General features: G+C 35.5%; 1 protein-coding gene across 2 annotated transcripts in view; it reads right to left on the bottom strand.

Annotated features, from left to right (window-relative positions):
* Window positions 1-19,340, bottom strand: part of CFAP46 (cilia and flagella associated protein 46) — a 101,714-nt gene that overhangs the window by 46,019 nt on the left and 36,355 nt on the right. For both annotated transcript variants that reach the window (XM_030030593.2, XM_030030592.2), the window contains exons 17-30: window positions 18,915-19,060; window positions 18,122-18,255; window positions 16,351-16,563; window positions 14,823-15,012; window positions 14,339-14,488; window positions 13,482-13,589; window positions 11,512-11,693; window positions 9,362-9,493; window positions 7,121-7,286; window positions 3,247-3,331; window positions 3,001-3,139; window positions 2,279-2,462; window positions 1,676-1,835; window positions 1,003-1,047 (exon numbers count right to left, since the gene is read on the bottom strand). In XM_030030593.2, the coding sequence (XP_029886453.1) occupies window positions 1,003-1,047; window positions 1,676-1,835; window positions 2,279-2,462; window positions 3,001-3,139; window positions 3,247-3,331; window positions 7,121-7,286; window positions 9,362-9,493; window positions 11,512-11,693; window positions 13,482-13,589; window positions 14,339-14,488; window positions 14,823-15,012; window positions 16,351-16,563; window positions 18,122-18,255; window positions 18,915-19,060 (2,034 nt within the window). The remainder of the gene's footprint in view (window positions 1-1,002; window positions 1,048-1,675; window positions 1,836-2,278; window positions 2,463-3,000; window positions 3,140-3,246; window positions 3,332-7,120; window positions 7,287-9,361; window positions 9,494-11,511; window positions 11,694-13,481; window positions 13,590-14,338; window positions 14,489-14,822; window positions 15,013-16,350; window positions 16,564-18,121; window positions 18,256-18,914; window positions 19,061-19,340) is intronic.

Here is a 19,340-nt window from a genome sequence, read left to right as displayed (position 1 = left end):
TCATCAAAGACAAGCAGAAGGTCCTCCATCTGGGACAACAAAACCAAAGAGCCCAGTACAGATTAGGATCTGTGTAGCTGGGAACCAGCCTTGCTGAAAAGAACCTGGATCCTGGTGGACAACAAGCTGAACATGAGTCAGCAGTCTGCTGTTACAGCAATGAAGACAATTCAGATCGTGGGCTGCATTGGCAGGGCATTACTAGCAGAGATAGGGATGTGACCATCTCACCCACTGTACTCAGTGCTTGTAAGGCTGCAGCTGGAGTACTGTGTCCAGTTCTGGTCCCCACAGATCAAAAAAGATGCAGACAGACCAGAGAGGTTTCAAAGGAGGGCCACAAAGATGATCAAAGGGCTGGAGAACCTGCCCTATGAAGAAAATCTTACAGAGTTAAGGTCTTTCCACTGTGGAGAACAGAAGGCTCAGAGGGACCTCATCACAGTTTTCCAGTACTTAAAGGGCAGCTACAAAGACAACAAAGGCTCTCTCTTCACAAGAAGCCACACAGAGGGGACAAGGGGCAACAGGTACGAGTTGCACCAGGAAAAGTTTCATCTTGATATAAGAAAGAAATTTTTTACAGTGAGAACAATCTATCAGTGGAACAATCTCACTGGACGTTTTCAAGACACAGCTGGACAGGGTGCTAGATCTCATCTAGGCTCCCTTTTCCACAAAAGGTTGGACCAGATGATCTTTTGAGGTCCCTTCCAACCTGGGCTATTTTATATTTGATTCTCATTTTTCTTATTATATTATTTCAGTTTCCATTAAAAGTTTTGTAAAAAATTTCTTGAAACATAGGCAGTGTAAGAAGTCCAGTAACCATAAGCAACCATGTGAAACCGGGTGGGAAGATCATTAAAGAAAAAGTACAAACTTTAAATCACCATAGGGCTGTAAAAAAAACCAACAAAACCACTAACAGAAAAGTATGGACAGAATATTGCTACTGTGACTTTAATCAAATGTGTGATACTAGAGACACTGAACATTTACCTTTTTCAATGCAAACACCAGAAGTACTTGTCTGATCTGTCTCGTCTGTGCACGCAAAAGTAAAAGCAGAGCAGATGTTGATTAATGCCACACAGTATTGTTCCAGAAATTAGATACTTTTTTCCCCAATTAAATAATGGGGTATCCTATCAAAATAGTTCACTGAGTCCACACCACTGCAAGTGGACACAAAGTAAAAGGACCAAAGAATTTTTACACAGTTACATAAGTACTTGAAGATGTACATCCCTTTGAAAGTAATTTTTGAAAAATCAATCCTGAAATACTAGATAAAGCCAAGGAAAGAGCAATGGACATAGCTACCCAAATTTTGGCACAGAAACCATTACCTACAGTTACATCTGGCCCTCCATGAGGATGCATTTGAAACAAATTGCCTAGCACTGCCTTCTGGTAGCCTCTCACAACTCAGGAACCCCTCTGTCAGATAGGAGCTGTGTCTTACTACACCAAAAATCTGAGGGTAGGTCTCCATGGCATGACACAGAATTCACAGATATATTTAAGCTAGTGTTGATCAAATGACAGTGAATATTGAAGAAAATACAGTCAAGCTGGTGCTATTCTTTGTGGTAACTAAGTTGTAAATTAAAAATGTCCCTTGCATTTGCTGCTGAGAAATTCCTTTGAAGGATATACACCTTTTAGTTACCTTCTGCTTGTGAGGATTGCATGGAAAATTTTCTATATAGCAAGAGATCTACTGCCAAGTCCAGAGGTTTAATGACATCATTGAGGGGAAACTGTTTACAATATAACCATTCAGCAAATTCCAGCAGATAATCAACTTTCTGCCATTCATTTTCTTGTTTCTATAAAAGTAATAATGGAAGAGTTTGTTTGTATTTGGTGATGTAAACCATCAAAATTATATTCAAAAGTTCAATATAGTCTTAACAGAAGCAAAAAACAAAAAATTGACAGTGAGCAGTTTTACTGACATCACATAATCAGAGTTAAGCTAAACAGAATGTAACGGAAAACTCTACCAGTTAATTCTTTGCTTTACCAAAACTTCTTGCAATTGGCTACTTTTAGACATTTTTCTTTGGCAGGCCTCAACTGAACTTTTACTGGATACCAAGATGCAACCATACACAGTTTTCCAACTGAAGAGCAATTTCAAAGTTATAATGGTCAAGTATCTAGCCTTCCCACCAGTTCAGTTATGTACTTTACAGAACTTGCAATCCCACTAATCACTTGAGAAGCATCATTCTATCAGCATTTGAACATATAGTAAAAACTGGCAAACCTGTAAAGCAATGACTGCATTTTGAAAACAGCTTAACTGTCCAACAATACTTCTGGAGACTGTTACCAAACGGCGCCACAGATGTGACAAATAATCTTCACTTTCATCTCTGAACTTCTGAATGTCCATCAGAAAATTGCATCCCAATCTTGCCTTCGCTGTAGCCATATGTTTAAAAATCAGGCTAGAAAAAAACCAAACAAACTGCAAATTACTTGCGTCTGTACCTGTAAAGTAACTTTGTGAGCAGGATAGATATACTAGTTCATACACAGTTCATATAAACTTTACAGAGATGTGAAGTTTATAAACTGACATAAAAGAGAATAAATCTTTGAACTTGGATAAGACTATGTAAACAGTAGCCTAGATAATTTAGTTTCCATTTAACGTAAATGGGTTTACAGCTAGGAAAATTAAAGTTTCTGCTATATAGCCACATTTCATGCACCTATTTTCTTGGAAAAGTAAGATACTACTTATAAACAAGTTTTAAAAAAATGAAATTTACAAATATTATGAACAGATTAACGATAAGAAGCACTGCCAACATATGCCTTTTTCATCAAAAAGACACAACAGTGTTTTCTGTTATAAGAACTGACAGGCTGACAAAAAGTAATCATAATATTTTCCCAATGCAAAATAAAAAAACACCCAGAGTTTTATACTTCTCAAGAATCAGGATGCTTATTCTAATAAAAATAGGTCAACCAACTTACAGCCTGTGTCTTGTCTGAGGCAAAACTTGAATAGCTTCATCCAGGACTTTTAGTGCTGTCTCCCAATCAGCTTTATCAGCATGTATGTGGAATAATAACACATATAAGGAGGTTCTTAGTGTCAGATCTTCCTCAGCACCTTTGAAGTATATTCAAATGATTTATTTACTGTGGAATTAGAATAATGACATTACAAAATACTGTTTGTTTTTATTTATTACTAGATCAAAAGAAGCAAGAACATGCCTGGGAGACAGCATTCAACTGAAAACCCAATACTTTGAAAATCCTTTGTAATCCACTGATGTAAAGGCAACATATCTTTCTTCTCCTAAAAAGACCAAAAAAAAAAAAAAAAAAAAGGGGGTTTTATCATTTGGTTAACATATGTCTGTTTCATTTGTAAACCAATTAATATGGTTCATATGAACTATTAACTTGTTACTTAAATAGCTACTTGTGCAGGAGATTAAAACCACAGCCATTTTTCCAGAATGAGTTCTTTAATACAAAACCAACACAGCAATAACCAGACCCAGTAATATTCAATCAGTTACACTGATTAAATAACAAATAACATGAAATCTTGAAGTACTCTGTCAGAGAATCACAGAATAGTTGCAGCTGGCAGGGCGCTCTGGAGCTCTCCAGTCTAGACCCCTGCTCAAAGCAGGCTGAAATAGAGCAGGTTGCTCTGGGCCTTGCTCAATCATCTTTTGAGTACTCCAAGCAGAGACTCCACAACCTCTCTGGTCAAAAATGAGTAACAGCTTATTTTTTCACACTATTTTTAGATAATTTTTAAAACATTACTTAATGTCTCTTGTCCCATTTTGCTTAGCTGGCTTTACCTGTGAAAATTTGACCATCACAATTCTCGCTTAAAGGTGAGAGACATGATAACCATTTCCCTCCCCTCTACAGTACAGTTTTGCAACTTCAAAGATAAATTCACTATCACGTTTCACATATAGATCCATACACAGTTCTACTGATATACTGACCATTGAATACATAAAGGAATATGCTAATAAATTATGTGAGCTGTAGTTACAACTTTTGGGTAATCATTACATTAGCATCATCAAAGATTTATCAGATTTGGTCAAATCAGTGTTTACTTCTGTGAAGGCACAAAGTCTGACTAATCTAGTGGCCTTCTATGATGGAGTGACTGCATCAGTGGACAAGGAAAGAGCTATGGATGTCATCTACCTGGATTTCTGTAAGACCTTTGATATGGTCCCCCACAAGCCTCTTGCTGCTAAATTAGAGAGGTGTAAGTTTGATGGATGGACTGTTAGATGGATAAGGAAGTGGCTGGATGGCAGCATCCGAAGAATTACCGTCAATGGCTCAACGTACAAGTGGAAACAGATAATGAGTGGCATCCCTCAAGGGTCCATATTGGGACCAATACTGTTTAATATCTTCATCAGTACACAGACAATGGGATTGAGTGATCAAATCTGCTGATGACACCAAGCTGAGTGGTGCATTTGATTCACTAGAGGGAAGGGATGTCATCCAGAGGGACCCTGACAGGCTTGAGGAGTGGGCCCATGCAAACCTTGTGAAGTTCAACAAGGCCAAGTGCAAGGTCCTGCAGCTGGGTCGGGGCAACCCTCAATATCAGTGCAAACTGGGGAATTGAGAGCAACCCTGCAGTGAAGGACTCAGATGCCTAAGTGGTGGATGAAAACCAACATGAGCTGGCAATGTGTGCTTGCAGCCCAGAAAGCCAATCATATCCTGGGCTGTATCAAAAGAAGTGTGACCAGCATGCTGGTCAAGGGAGGGGATTCTCTACTATGCTCTGGTGAGACCCCAGCTGGAGTACTGCATCCAGCTCTGGGATCCTCAATACAAGAAAGACATGGACCTGCTAGAGCAGGTCCAGAGGAGGGCCACAAAAATTGTCCGAGGGATGGAGCACCTCTCCTGTGAAGAAAGGCTGAGAGAGTTGGGGTTGTTCAGCCTGGAGAAGAGAAGGCTCTGGGGAGACCTTATGGTGGCCTTTCGACGTAGAAGGGGGTCTTACAAGAAAGACAGAGAGACTTTTTACCAAGGCCTGTAGTGACAGGACAAGGGGCAATGGTTTTAAACTGAAAAAGGGTAGGTTTAGATTGGACATAAGGATGGGATTTTTTACCATGAGGGAGGTAAAAGACTGGAACAGGTTGCCCAGAGAGTTTGTGGATGCCCCCTCCCTGGAAGTGTTCAAAGTCAGGCTGGATGAGGCTTTGAGCAACCTGGTCTAGTGGAAGGTGTCCCTGCCCATGGCAGGGGGTGTTGGACTAGATACCTTTAAAGGTCCCTTCCAACCCAAACCATTCTACGATTTTATGATTCTATGGACGTAATGTGAGGGTAAAGGACAGCTTCAATGCTGACCACAGCAAACTGAGAGAAAAACCAATCCATAATCTTGTTTTAAGAAAGCTAGTAATAGCAGTGGTAAAGCTTTAGTAGTACTTGCTTTTACTTTGGGTTTGTTTGTTGGGGTTTTTTTTAACCAATATTCAGTTTTCAGGCTGGTATATATCTCAAGTAAATGAACCATTGTCTTGCTGAACTAAACGAAAAGTTACCTTCTGGTATATGCTTCTCCAGATGTGATTGCATTTAAAAATTGCCTAGAGTTAGCCTGCTCAAGAATCACTGGAGACCAGCTCCTGCCTCTTACAATGGTTACTACAGTATACAAAAGAAATTTCAGTAGCTCTGGAAATAATCAAATATAGAATGCACTGTTTATAGGAATTTTTTTTTCTAACTAATATCAGAAGTTACTATATAGCCTAACTCACAAGAATTACTAACATTATCAGACATAAAAAGTCTATGTTATGTATAACTGTATACTTTCATTATCTACATTAATGTCTCGCTTTTTAATATAACTTATTAGGGGTTCACTCTGAAAATACGCTCTGGTAGTGAGTTAACTATAGATACATAATGAAATATTCCTTTTTATTGGTTTTAATATATAAGCTCTGCAAATAACTAGACCTTTAGAACTGCCTATGGGCAATTACTGTTATATATCCAAACACTGTTGAAGTTCCATTAAGTTCACAACCTTCACTGTGCTTCCAAGTACACAGTGTACTCATCAGTTCTGTCTCCTACGCACCCAGAATCAAGTACACTAGTCACCACCTCTGATTATTTGGGAGGAGGAATCAAAATTAAGTTTTCTATTCTTGTTCTACACTGCTTAGTGATCTGACATGCAGACTCACATTGGTACCACTGAGCTTGAATGCAAGAGTTATTAATAAAGCCTTCAAGCTCTAATTGAAATTGTGCCCATGGAAATGTACAGGAAAACTCACATCAGCTTCAATGACATGTAAATAAAATCTAGAAAGAGAAATGGATCAGCTCCAGGGAATTTTGAAGTAAGAAAAGTTGTAAATGAGTAGGGATGTTTCAGTGTGCAGAAGAAATTTCATGTGGCGAGATGCGTTATATGATACACATCACCTACATATTGTTTCAAAGGGATGACTTCTTCAGTTTACACATGCTGTTCATAATCAACAAGTATTTAATTTTATCACTGACTCCCAGCACAGTTTGAATTATAAGTCTGTTATAAAACTGAAGATATGCAAAGTAAAAATTCCTTTTTGCAGTTAGAAGAGAAATTTGAATCTGCAGGTGTGGGGAACCTTAATTTAATTTCTTTTTTTTCCCCTGAGTTTTTGTTTTAAGATCTATTATCATCCTTTGCGGAAGTGATTGATTTTTTTCTGGATTTTCTGTTGAGTATTTTCTAAACATTCCCTTTTGTAAGCTTCACAAAGTGAAACACTACAGCCCTTCAGACAGCAAATTATTTTGAAGAAAACTGTTGCAAGTTTGACAATTGTCTAAAACCAGAAGAACAAGCAAATGGAAGAAAAGAGTATGTGATTCCCTGTATGTGTGTATGCATGCTATGTGAATGCAGGTAAGAAACCATATATGTGTTTTTGACAGATAAGTCACTTTTTCCCCTCTTAGGAAAGGTATCTTGAAGTATGCACCCAAAGCTTCAGAGCAAACCAAAATTTTTCTTTATCATCACTAAACACCAGCACAATTAAAAATACCTATTAGATATTCTTACCTGTTTATTTTTAGATTCTGCTTTAATTATGCTCTTAAGAATTGTTTCTGTAGGTTCTTCAAAATGCTCTCTGTCATGTGGAGAATGTAGCAAAGGTAAACATGTATTCCAAAAGTGTCTAGCTGCAAACATTACAAGGGAATAATTTCCGGCTTCACCTGCGTACCTGAAGAAAGTGAAGTACAGCTTAATGAAGGAAAACAATCACATTCTAGCCAAAATAAAGGATTTTACTTCTACAAACATCCAGGTTTACCTGATCTAGGCACCACCATATATAATTTCAGCAATGAGGGGTCAGCATATGAACTTCATACAAAAGGTATTTTCCATTTTTATACACAAAACACGTTCACACATTCAGCAGAAGTAGCAATAAACAAGTACCATATTGACAATTTTACTGTATTTCTGTGTCATCTTAGCTCAAGAGCCTTCATTAAAAAGATAGCAGATATCTACTCAAGATGCTCTCATTGGAATAATCTACTTTTTTGGCTCCCTATTATGTTAATTTCTCATTCTAAAAACATTAAAAACTAGAATAAAATAATTATTAAAATGCTATGGATTTTGCATAGTACAGTACTGCTGTAACACAAGAATACACCCCAAATGCCTCTTGCTGCATTCAAATTGTTTTGAGCATGTTCCATGCAAATGTTACTTTGAATTAATAAAATTCAATAATCCTCCAGATTGTGATATAACACATTACTCATATGAGTGAGCAAAAGCTTTAGAATTTAGCTAAAAATTACAGATTGGTATTAAACAATCACCCATTGAATCATTTTACTATTTTCAAAAAAGTAGTTTCGGAATCTGGCAATCTTTGTCATTTTCTCCCATAGTCGCATGACTTTTAGAGTCCATATGCTCACACACCTTATGTCTTAACACTGGACTTACTAAGGCCTAGTTTTCGCTCACCACTTTTTGTCTCCTGTTTGGAATGTGTTGAGCTATATACATATGCTCAGTCCTTCCTGAAAAAGTGCTTGTCATAACATGCAAATTTAAAAAAATACAGATTCATCCACAACATGACATCACCTTAGAGTTCTGTTATGCTGGCTAGTCTAACTTCATTCATCACTCTCTTTTTAATGATCAATGGAAGGAATAAAGTATTACAATGTTAACAGCCTCACATCAGCCATCACATGTTCATCTTCTAAGAGTTCTAATAGCCTACTTTTGCTCATTAATTTATTTCTTCCAAATAGCAAAGAATTCATACCAAAGTCACGCATCATCCATGTAACACATTCTCCTGCCTATTCATTATTTAAAGCAATCTTTCCCCTTTGGGTTCATGACATACAGTTCACAATGTTAATATGATGCTCTGCAACAGTAGAGGCTGAGGACTGACTGGCTGAGGAGTAGCTCTGCTGAAAAGGATGTGAGGGTCTTGGTGGACAGCAAGCTGAAAACAAGCCAGCAGTGTGCTCTGGCAACAATGGCCAACAGCATCCTGGGCTGTATTAACAGGAACAGACAATAGATTGAGGGAACTGATTATCACCCTCTAGTCAGCACTCTTTAGACTACATCTAGACTACTGCATCCAGTTCTAGGCCACCCAACACAAACCAGACACGGACAAACTGCAACGAGCTCAGTGGAGGGCCACCAAGATGATCCAGGGACTGGAGCACTTGCCTTGAGAAGAGAGACTGAGAATATAGGGCTAGTTCAGCGTGGGGAAGAGTTGGCTTTGGGGGATCTAACGAGGAGAAGTTTCTTAATAACCTAAAAAAGTTGTTGAGAAGCAGCAGCCAGGCTCTTCATAGAGGATGGCAGGACAAGCAAGAACAGGTGTTAAGTTGAAATAAGAAAGGTTGAGAGTGGATATAAGCAGCGCCTTATCCCCCATGAGTACAGTCAAGCAGTGGAGCAGGTTACTCACAGAGGTTGTCCAGTCTCCATTCCTGGAGGTTTTCAAGACAAGACTGGATAAAGCCCTGGGCTGGCCCTGCTTTGAGCAGAAGTTTGGACTAGACCCCTTCTGAGGTCCCTTCCAACCAGATACGCCTATGATCCTATGACAGCTATGTGGAAGGTACTTGATAAATTTACTAAAGTGTAAAAAATCTGTCAAATCCCTTGTTAAGCATTTCAACTTACAACTATTTTGATTTTTATCAGTCTTGGGAGAGAATACGTTGATCCCCGAATCTGTAAATCAAATTTTACGTCTGTTTTATATTAGTCTTCTCTCAAAATAAAACATACCTGGCACTCAGAACAAAGGCTTTTGATGCTGCTACACGCAAATGTTTTCTTCCAGACAAATTTTCCATTATACTCTTTCCTTGTATACAGGCAGTAGTGCTTAACATTTCTTGTCTCAGTCTGTTACCAGGCCTGAATAAAGGCAAATAATTCAAGAAGTGCTAGTCTTACAGTCTAAGAACATACCAGTTCCTATTAATGATGTTTTCAAGTTGTTACTAAATAGATGTCCCTAGCCTTGGAAGTTACAAATGCTTCTACTGACTTTTCTTTTAAAATCAGAAAATATTTGAAAAACTGAACATCTTGTGAAAAGATATCAGAAATAAAATATTTTTTTCACAGCTGTAATGAAAATAACTGTGAAAGCAGATTTAAAAAATTATTATCTACATTTAGCAAGGGGAAAAAATAGATTTGGGTTTTTTCTCCCCATTATTCACTGTTGTATATCAAACAAAACATTAGTGCAAAGTCAAACTTACACGGCAAGCAATTAAAAACAGAAATAGGGAAAATTATACAGTTTTTGATACTTTCTTTTGGAATTGGTCTTACTTATGTCTGGTAAAGTATGCACAGGGCTCTGAGAAAATTGATTTGGATCATATTCCACTACATTTAAAGGAAAAGAATGTAGATTTCAGTCCCAGCGGTTAATCAGTTAAAGATAAATAAGTAAATAAATTTGATACCTTTGGTTAATAGTGATTTTGTAAGAAAAGTAGTAATACAATTTGCAAGATTTTTTTTAAGGTCTTAGTTACAATGTGCAACCATATACAGAAATGTAGACATTCTAGTTGGCCTAGTTCCTACCCTGTGGTGAGAACTATCATGCAGTTATGATTTGTGTCCACAAGAGGACACCAGTGTTCTACAGTACAAGTTAACAACAACAACAACAAAGAGTTAAAAATGTAACTCTTCTTTGTCCTGAAGTTGTGCTTTACCATGGGAAGACTAAGTGTATCTTCCATTTCTCTAGACACAGCATTGACAATCCATTACTCCATTTCTTTGTCAAAGAATCAAACATTTTATCATTCACTAGTTTGCAGATTGCTAGATATGCAGCAAGTGTCTTCTCAATTTCTGCAATGTTCTGAGACTATGTATTTCATACTAAGGCATCTTATTTGGTCTACATGTTTTTCCCCATGTAGCAAACAACATGAATTTCAGAGAGCAGGATATTTTTTTTAAAGATAAATTATTTTTAGAGAGAAAAATGAACAATAAATTATATTCTAAGTGTTTCACATTTTCATTTCAAACTTCCTACATTCCAACAAATTGTTACTAAATGGAGTTGATTCCTTTCTCTTTTGATAAAAATACATTCTGTTCTTAGAGGAAATTGTATTAAAAAATAGAAGGATTGAAGGATATCACCTTTTTATAATAAAGGACTCTACCAACAGATCTGTTTATATACAATACCTTTTTTTTTTCTCTTTTTTTCTTTGAGATCAAAGTTTTAAATTATCAGTTAAGAAAGACACTGGGCTTTTAAAGAAATGAATTACATTCCTATCACACCCATATGCATAGGTGGTAATAAAGACCAAAAAGACTACCTGACACCAGAGCTTGGAATATAGTAGCTGTTATCACCTTTTATCACTCACAGTTCCATCTTGTTCCATGATCTGCGTAGACCCTTTGTGTATTAGAGCCAGTTCAGCATTGGAAGCAATTTGCATCAGTGAAAGAACTAGAACAAGCTACTTTCTGCTTGGAAATTATAAAAGTGAGAAAAGACCACGATTGCCAGAGACAACTTCAGAAAAGCAATGCCCCCCAGGAAGACATCAAACGCACGTATATATGACCTGTTGACTCACTTGAATAACAAAATTCAGGTATCTTCCTGAACTGGGTCCAGAGCCACAATCTGGATCTCACACTGCCTTTTACTCAGGGTATGCTGAAGAGTTAAAACATCATCTGCAGTACTTAAGTAACTGATAATGACAGAGTCAGCAGAAGTAGAAAAATTTCACTTTTCACCTCTAACTGTACAGTTTCTTTGTAAAAAAGATTCTTTCACTTTTGATTTTGTGATCAGATGCATTTACCCTATATACTCTTTCTTCAAAACTTAGTTCAAGTATACCACAATATCACACAAAATTCCATGTACTTACATTTCATATTTTTTAGTATCTCTGTTGTGGAAAAAATTCTCATCTGATTGCAAGATCCTTTTAGAACAAGTCATCACTATTTCATAGTCATGTGATACATATGCAAAATATGTTAGTCGTGTCAGCGTCTGCAATTCCACTAAGGAATCTGACCAACTGCATTCTAAAGCCAATTTCACTAACTGGGGGGGGGGGGGGGGGGGGGTGGGGGAAGAAAAGAAAAAAGAAGAGAGTTTAAATCTCAGGTTTTTATCATGGTCTTTTCTATAGCACTTCAAAGCTTACAGCTGTACCTTGCATACAACCCACCTGGACATGGAACAAGTATGGGATAAAACAATCCAGAAAAACAACAAGTTACAAGAACAATCAAAATATACAATAGAGAAGCATTGTTCACCATTGTATTATAATAGTGTTTGCAAATCCAGCTGTAAGTGTGCACACCTTTTGACCAGCAGTATCTGCCAGGATTTATTATATGTTCTCAGTCCTCTTCTGAAAATCAGTGGAACAGGACTTCTGACATTCAGAGCCCATTTTAGTTAAGCCAAAAGTAAGAATGGGAGATAGAACTGGTTTTACAACAAGTGTTTCATATGTAGTTTCATTACAGGATCTAAACATCTTCCTTGCTTTTGCATGCGTCAGTCAGAAAGTTCCATCTTTTTAAGATAATTGGAACTGTTGATGAATTGGTCAAAATGAGGATACTACAATATTGCTCTCCAAAACTAAGCTACTGAAGTAATAGCTAAAGCTAACTCATAATATTTGGCATAAATCTGTAGACCAACTAGAATTAGATACGTATATATTTATAAGGACCCAGATCCTAGTCTTTAGAAAGAAGGACTTCTACAAAAGTGTTAGACAATGTCACCAGATTCCTAGCTAAATGAGGAAACACATCTTATTCCTTTAAGAAAGCTCTTTACAGGAGGTAGAAGTTATAAATGTGGTAATCAAACAGGTAAGACTACAACTCACTGTTTTGAAAATACAAGGTATAAACCTTTCTATGTCACCTTTATTCCTCTTGAATAGCCTGGTAACCAACAGGACCAGAGGAAAACTGTGGCATCACTCAGCTTGAGTAATCATGGAAGATTGATCAAAGGCAAGTACTTTAAGAAAATTATGCCTGGTATAAGACTCATCAAAAGACACCTAATTCTTTAAATAGTAACAAATTGTAGTTGTGTTCTGCCTTCAACTGCCAAAAGTAAATTCACTGTAACACGAAATTTTCTGTTGAAATTCTGAATACTTCCAATACAAACTCTAAAATACACCTCTCCACAACTACCTGAAAAGAGGTTGCAATGAGGTGGGGGTCAGTGTCTTCTCCCAAGTAACAAGTGATAGGACGAGAGGAAACAGCCTCAAGTTGCACCAGGGGAGGCTTAGATTGGATATTAGGAAAAATTTCTTCACCAAAAGTGTTGTGAAGCGTTGGAACAGGCTGCCCAGGGAAGCGGTGGAGTCACCATCCCTGGAGGTATTTAAAAGATGTGTAGATGTGGTGCTTAGGGACATGGTTTAGTGGTGGATTTGGCAGTGTTAGGTTAACGGTTGTACTCGATCTTAAGGGTCTTTTCCAACCTAAATGATTTTATGATTCTATAAAGTTTTCTCCACAAAAAATGAAAGGTCAGAAGTATGGTTCTGTACAGAATTCATATGAACCCATTATGCTCATCTGATGCTTATGGAAATAATCTGTTAGAGCAACATGGGCATAATTCTAATAGTGGTATTCTAATGCTATCTGTCTTTTGGATAAATGAAAAAATTCAGTCACAAAAATCTTCTACCTGTCATAACTATTCAGTCTCTTGGAAAGTTTTAAAGGAAATAATGGTACAGTAAAAGTTTAAAAATTAATTTTGCCTCCATCCAAAGCTGAAATCACATTTATACCATGCAATTTCTTAAAACTCCAAACCTAATAAAACAAAATTAAATACCTGAGGTAAGCTAGGAACAGTGAAATCCATGAGACCCAAGCCATTACATGAATACATTTCTAGACCAACAAGAATTCTTGCCATAGGATTTTGTGCTTCATCATTATTCTAAGCAGAAATAAAAATTTAACATTAAAAGATTTTTTTTTTGCAAGTAAACATTATTAAGGACATTAATTTATATGACAAGGTAATAATAGCTATGTCTGAAAACCTCAATTTGCATTAAGCAAGTCTTCCTTTCTTTACTGTGCCCTTCTTATGGGGGATTTTATGTATTTATTTCTTTATTTTTAATTAACATTGTGAACTCTGAACTACTACAGTTTCAACATTAAAAATATTACATAGCAACAGTACAATGAATGTCAATTCCGTATATCACTGAGGGATTCCAGTTTTATAGACATAATAAAATAAAAAGATAGGAATAAAATATTACTTTCCAACTGACTAGATCCATATTCTACCTATAAAGAGACTGTATTAAATGTTGATATAAATATAGCTGATTTTTCTTAACATTTTTAAAGGAATTTTATTATTTTAAATGTATGAATTCAAACCCAACTTTGTTATACAGTCATTATATGACAAACATCACCATAAGTATTCTTGGCAGCTAAAAACAGAAGGTAGACTTAAGAAATGTAGACTCACTGCTATGCCCAATGTGAAAAATTTGCTGTATTCCACAAAGTTTTATGGAAATGACAGCCAAAAATTATTTTCACATTGTATTCAATTATACAGAAGAAAATACACATTGATAATTTCAGTCATTATTAAATGAATTTATGAATTTAATTTTTCAAATAAAAGTTTCAACATTATGCAGGATTTCAGAGAAACAATACCTCCTCCTCAGTTCCAAGTTTACAGCTGATCTGCTGCTGATTTAACTGTTTTGCTTTCACCCACGTAGCAATGATCTGTTGTTGTGCAGCAACAGGTACTGTTTCAGCAGGTATGGTTCCAGTTGTCACATTTAGGGCAAATTCACAAATCTAAACACCAACAAAAAAAAGACTGAAACATAGGAGAAATGTAGAAAGCTCTTTGTACAGAACATTCCATCCATTAGTTATTTTAAAGTTATTGCACATGCATCTCTAAGCCTAATGTCATCTCCATTAAGTCAACCCATACCACAAATAAAAGTTACAGTCCTCAGCCCCAGTTGGTAAGGAACTTCAGTGTGTATTTGGAGAGGACCTATGGTGGCAGGAATTGTAAAAGATGGTAGCTTACTTTCTGCAAAAATTTCTACAATTTAATTTATATGAATTGTAATATATGACAGCAGACCAAAAAAGACTACAAAAAATGAGGGCTTTGTACCTCTAAGGCAGCTTTGATATCAGGAAGTCCACTGGGATCTACTGAAAAAGGCTGGATGACATTTGCTTTTTCATGTTTTTTTGCTGCAGCATCTTTTTTTTTTTCCTCAGCAAGTTTTGGCTTTGGAATCCAACAAAGAATTAAGCCCCGAGCCAATGCATTACATAACATCAATAAAATCACAGTACTTCTGTAGAAGAAAACAAAAATCGGAAGTGCATACTGCATCAGCTCAAAATGAGAGGAAGTGATCAAGTTTATTACTTTCGAGTAATAAACATTACTTGAAAATCTAGATTTTTCTTAGAAAGCAAAATTATGGATGTTACAAAAAATTTTCCCATTGGAAAAGCAGTTAAAATGGTTAAACATACAAAAAACCACAACCAACTTTCATAGTTTATATCCTATTTTTTCAGCTCTTTCTATAATTGAAGCTTCTATTTCCCCATGGGGAAAAAAAAATTAAAAATATTTATGTCAAACACATTTAATTTTTTATTAGTGGGCTGTTATGCATGAAAATAATAACCATTTCCTAAAAAATTAACCTAAGCCAAACCCCTCACATAAAACCATTTATTTATTACACTGTATTACTCTTCATGCCGATCAACTGCTGAGCTGGAATTACCTTTTTTTTTTTTTTTTTTGTGAAGACACAAACTGAATTATGATTAAGAGATTATTGCTGAAACATGCTAATATAAATATCAGAATTAATAAGCAGGTATTACCAGTCTTCGTCTCTGCACAAACTGCACTTTATGCTTTGTTCTCAAATACTGTTAAAAGAGCTTTCTTTGCTGCTGGTCCTAACAGTTTGCCTAGTGCTGAGGTCACTGTCAATAATGTAGTAAAATTTCTAGGATTTTGTTGCACAGTCAGACTTTGACTTGAGCATCTCCTCCATCATAGTCAGTCATTCTCCCATTGCATTTACTACAGAACAGGATTTCTCTAAACCACTGTGGAATCTATGTTCCCTATGTTCCCATTTTCATGGTCTATGAATGTGCACGTTCCCTTTATTTTTTTTTTTCTCTTTCCTATTTCAGAACCAATAGTAACCACCTTACTCCAATTAGAAATATTTACAATTAATTATATTTACAACATAATTCAATTTCAGAGCAACTGACAACAAGCAAAGACATTTTGAGCTGTCCTGGAAACTCACAGGCTAAGAAAATGTTCCTGATTCTTTCCGACTAGCTTAACAAAATGCTATTTCACATGCACATGTTGCTATTCCACAATGAAGAGAAATTAATATTGCTTAGTCTAAAGTTAATATGGTTTGTAGTGAATAGTAACAAAGAACAAATAGAAAGCATTAAAAAGTCGTTTTCACACCACAAAATTAAATTTAACTTCTGAACTACTCTGTATACCAAAGTCCTTCTACTACTAGTGAAAGCCAGCAATAAGAGTCTTTCACAGCACAAAGTGATTTACATTGTTTGTAAAAATATTTTTTGTGTTTTAGAAAAAACCAGCATGTTCATAACCAAACATCTACATTTACCCATTGTGCCCAACAGTCTTCATGGCTCCAAGAAGAGTCTGCAGATACTCAATGATTTCCCTCTGTCTTCCTGAAGAGATAAGATGTCTATTGTAGTTTAAGATATACACCACAGCATTGTGAACGATCCAGGCTTCATTCAGTTCTTCTCCTATTTTGGCTGCACGTTGGAAGTTTTCCATAGCATACCGAGATAAGTAGTCTATCCATACACTATAAAATCAGTATAAAGAAGCTTTTATTCCAAAACTTCATCACTAAAAGGAATTATATCATGAGGTTAAATATGCAGTAGCATATCTCAATCAACAACAACAACAAATTTTTAATTACTTTTCAGTTGCATTTATTAAGTCTTCATCCATTAACTTACATATGACTTGCATGAGAAGATGACTCAGGAAAGGAATTACTATCAACATAAAATGAATAGTCTCTGACACTCAAATGCTATTAGCTTAAAAAATAGTGGCTATAGTTCATGCTTCATCCACATGTTTTTTTTAAATGCTGATGTGAATCTACACATCTGTGCTAGAAATCATTAATTAAATATCCATGACAGGACTCTACTTGAATACAGATACAAGTAAGGCATTCCATTCAAGTGTTAAGGAGGCATCTTTTTCACTTAACAACTGCATGTGCTCTTGCACTCAAAGATATCTCCAGATGTTCTGAAATGCTAAAATAATTTTTAATAGAATAACATCTTTTTCATAGTCTATGCAATAACTCTTTCAATAACTTTATTTCTTTTTCCTTCTTAATTATCAAGATGTAGCATTACTTAGAAAAAGCAGTATTAAAAATACCTTCTTCAATGACCATAAAGAATGGCCATGGTTAAGTCACAAAACCAAAATCACAAACTGACACAGCATATTACTATGTCAACAATGGCACGGGACACAGTAGACCAAAGTGCTTTTTTCCTATGAGTTTATAATCTAATTGCGTAAACTCAAAAATAGCTTAGTAGCAAATTTTGGAACAGAATCCTCATCATCTTTGTCCCTTTGTTCTGACCAGTTTATACTTTTTCCTGTTTTACTGAACATTTGCAAGCCGTGTGAGAAACTTTACTTAATCTTCAGACTTAATGAACAAACTTAGGGACACAACTCTGACATTCTACTCTTTCACGACATGACCACTGTCACAATAAGGCTAATATTAATATGAATGTGAACAGAAGAGAGTTTAAATATCACCTTCAGGATTCTCTCCCCTCCCCTCCTTTGCAAGAAATAATTGTGTGAGACCAGAAAAAAAAAGATACTTGCTATGTTCTACTCTTCCTTATTCATTTCAGTTGATTGGATGGAACACTTTAGTTTTGCAAACTGAAGTAATTCATTGCATGTATTCGGGTACTCAGACATTATTATAGCTATAGGAGCTTTAAAGCAAGACAAAGAGTTTTTTTATTTGGGGAAATATATTTTTAAATACAGAATTTCATGGTCTAAATGTCAATATAACACAGATTTAATAGTTTTGAAGGTTGGGATACTAGCTTCTGGTTTCAGAGAAATAAATGTTAAATGAAAAATAAAATGCACACTCCACAATGAAAGCAAACTAAAGAAAAATTATTTCAAATTATTTTTTTAGATTCTTTTCCCATTACCATGACTACCTACAAATATGAAGCATCTGGTGACAATGAATTTTACTAAGAAGAAAACTTGCAAAAATTATCATCTGTGTGTGATAATAAAAATCTGTTATGAGTTCCAAGGTCTTGTTATATATTAAAGAAAAGCACCTGTATGTTTTCCATTCTGGATCACTTTCGGGAAGATATGAACCATATCCTGGATGATACTGGCTTGTACCTTCTGGAGGTACAGCATGATCATTCAGTTCAATTCCCTGCAATCTTAATAAATGAACAGTTGCCTGGAAAGATACAGAGAAATAAATTTTCCACCCAGGTTATCATTGTGAAAATAGACTGTAACTTAGTATTAGTGTTGTTACCTCTTCAAAAATTAAGAAATACAAAATGCTTTTTCAGATGTTGTACACGCATGTACAACTATATGAAACACAATGTAAAATACTTTATTTATATTTATATTATTTATATTTATAATTATAATATATTTTAAAAAATATTTTAGTGGGCATGGATGATGGTTGGACTCGATGATCTTGAAGGTCTTTTCCAACCTAAATGATTCTATGATTCTATGATACGTCATAATCTTCCAATTGTCTACAACTAATTTTACTAAATAATTTCATTGAGATATTTTATATCTATATATATCTTTTTTTAATCACGCTGGAACTTTAAGGCTCCAGAAATATAATGTCACATGTCAAACATTTACAACAGAATCCCTGCAGTGAAACTATTGCTATAGTTACTTTCACACAGTATTTTGATAAAGATGCTTCATGAAACTACCTCTTCCTTTAGTTCCTGTGGAGATAGACAAAAATTAAACTCAAAATTCCAGTGCTTTAAGATTTATACGTAAAATTATACATAAAACAAAGCTAAATGAAACAAATTTGAATGGCAAATTATTGAGTGAGTGCAGTTTATTTACCTCTGCATTAATGAATCTTATTTCTGCTAATATTCTGAGTAAATCTCTTTCAAAAGAGAAGGATTTAGCAGGTAGCAATGATTCTCCTGGTAAGCTGTCACATTGATCATCATCTATCGTAGTTGTACTAGCTTTCTTCTTCTGTGCTAAAAATAAATAAATAAATAAACCCATTATTATTACCATGCAAATCAGAAAAAAAAAAATCACCTTCATTTTAAAATTTAAAATCCCTACACATTCTTAAATCCACAAGCAAGAGTTAACAAGTACAGGTTTAAAATTACTTCAACTCAATATTTTTTTTCATCAGTACAATTTTTTGCGCTCAAAACCCACTGCATTTGTGCATAAACTTCAATATTTGCAGCAAATAACTTGCTCCAGTCATAACATGCATATTGAAATTACTTTAGTATGACTATA

This window comes from Aquila chrysaetos, chromosome 11 (genome assembly GCF_900496995.4).
Source record: "Aquila chrysaetos chrysaetos chromosome 11, bAquChr1.4, whole genome shotgun sequence".
Classification (NCBI taxonomy): domain Eukaryota; kingdom Metazoa; phylum Chordata; class Aves; order Accipitriformes; family Accipitridae; genus Aquila; species Aquila chrysaetos.
Note: the sequence above shows the minus strand (reverse complement) of the source record. Positions and strands in the feature narration are given on the sequence as shown.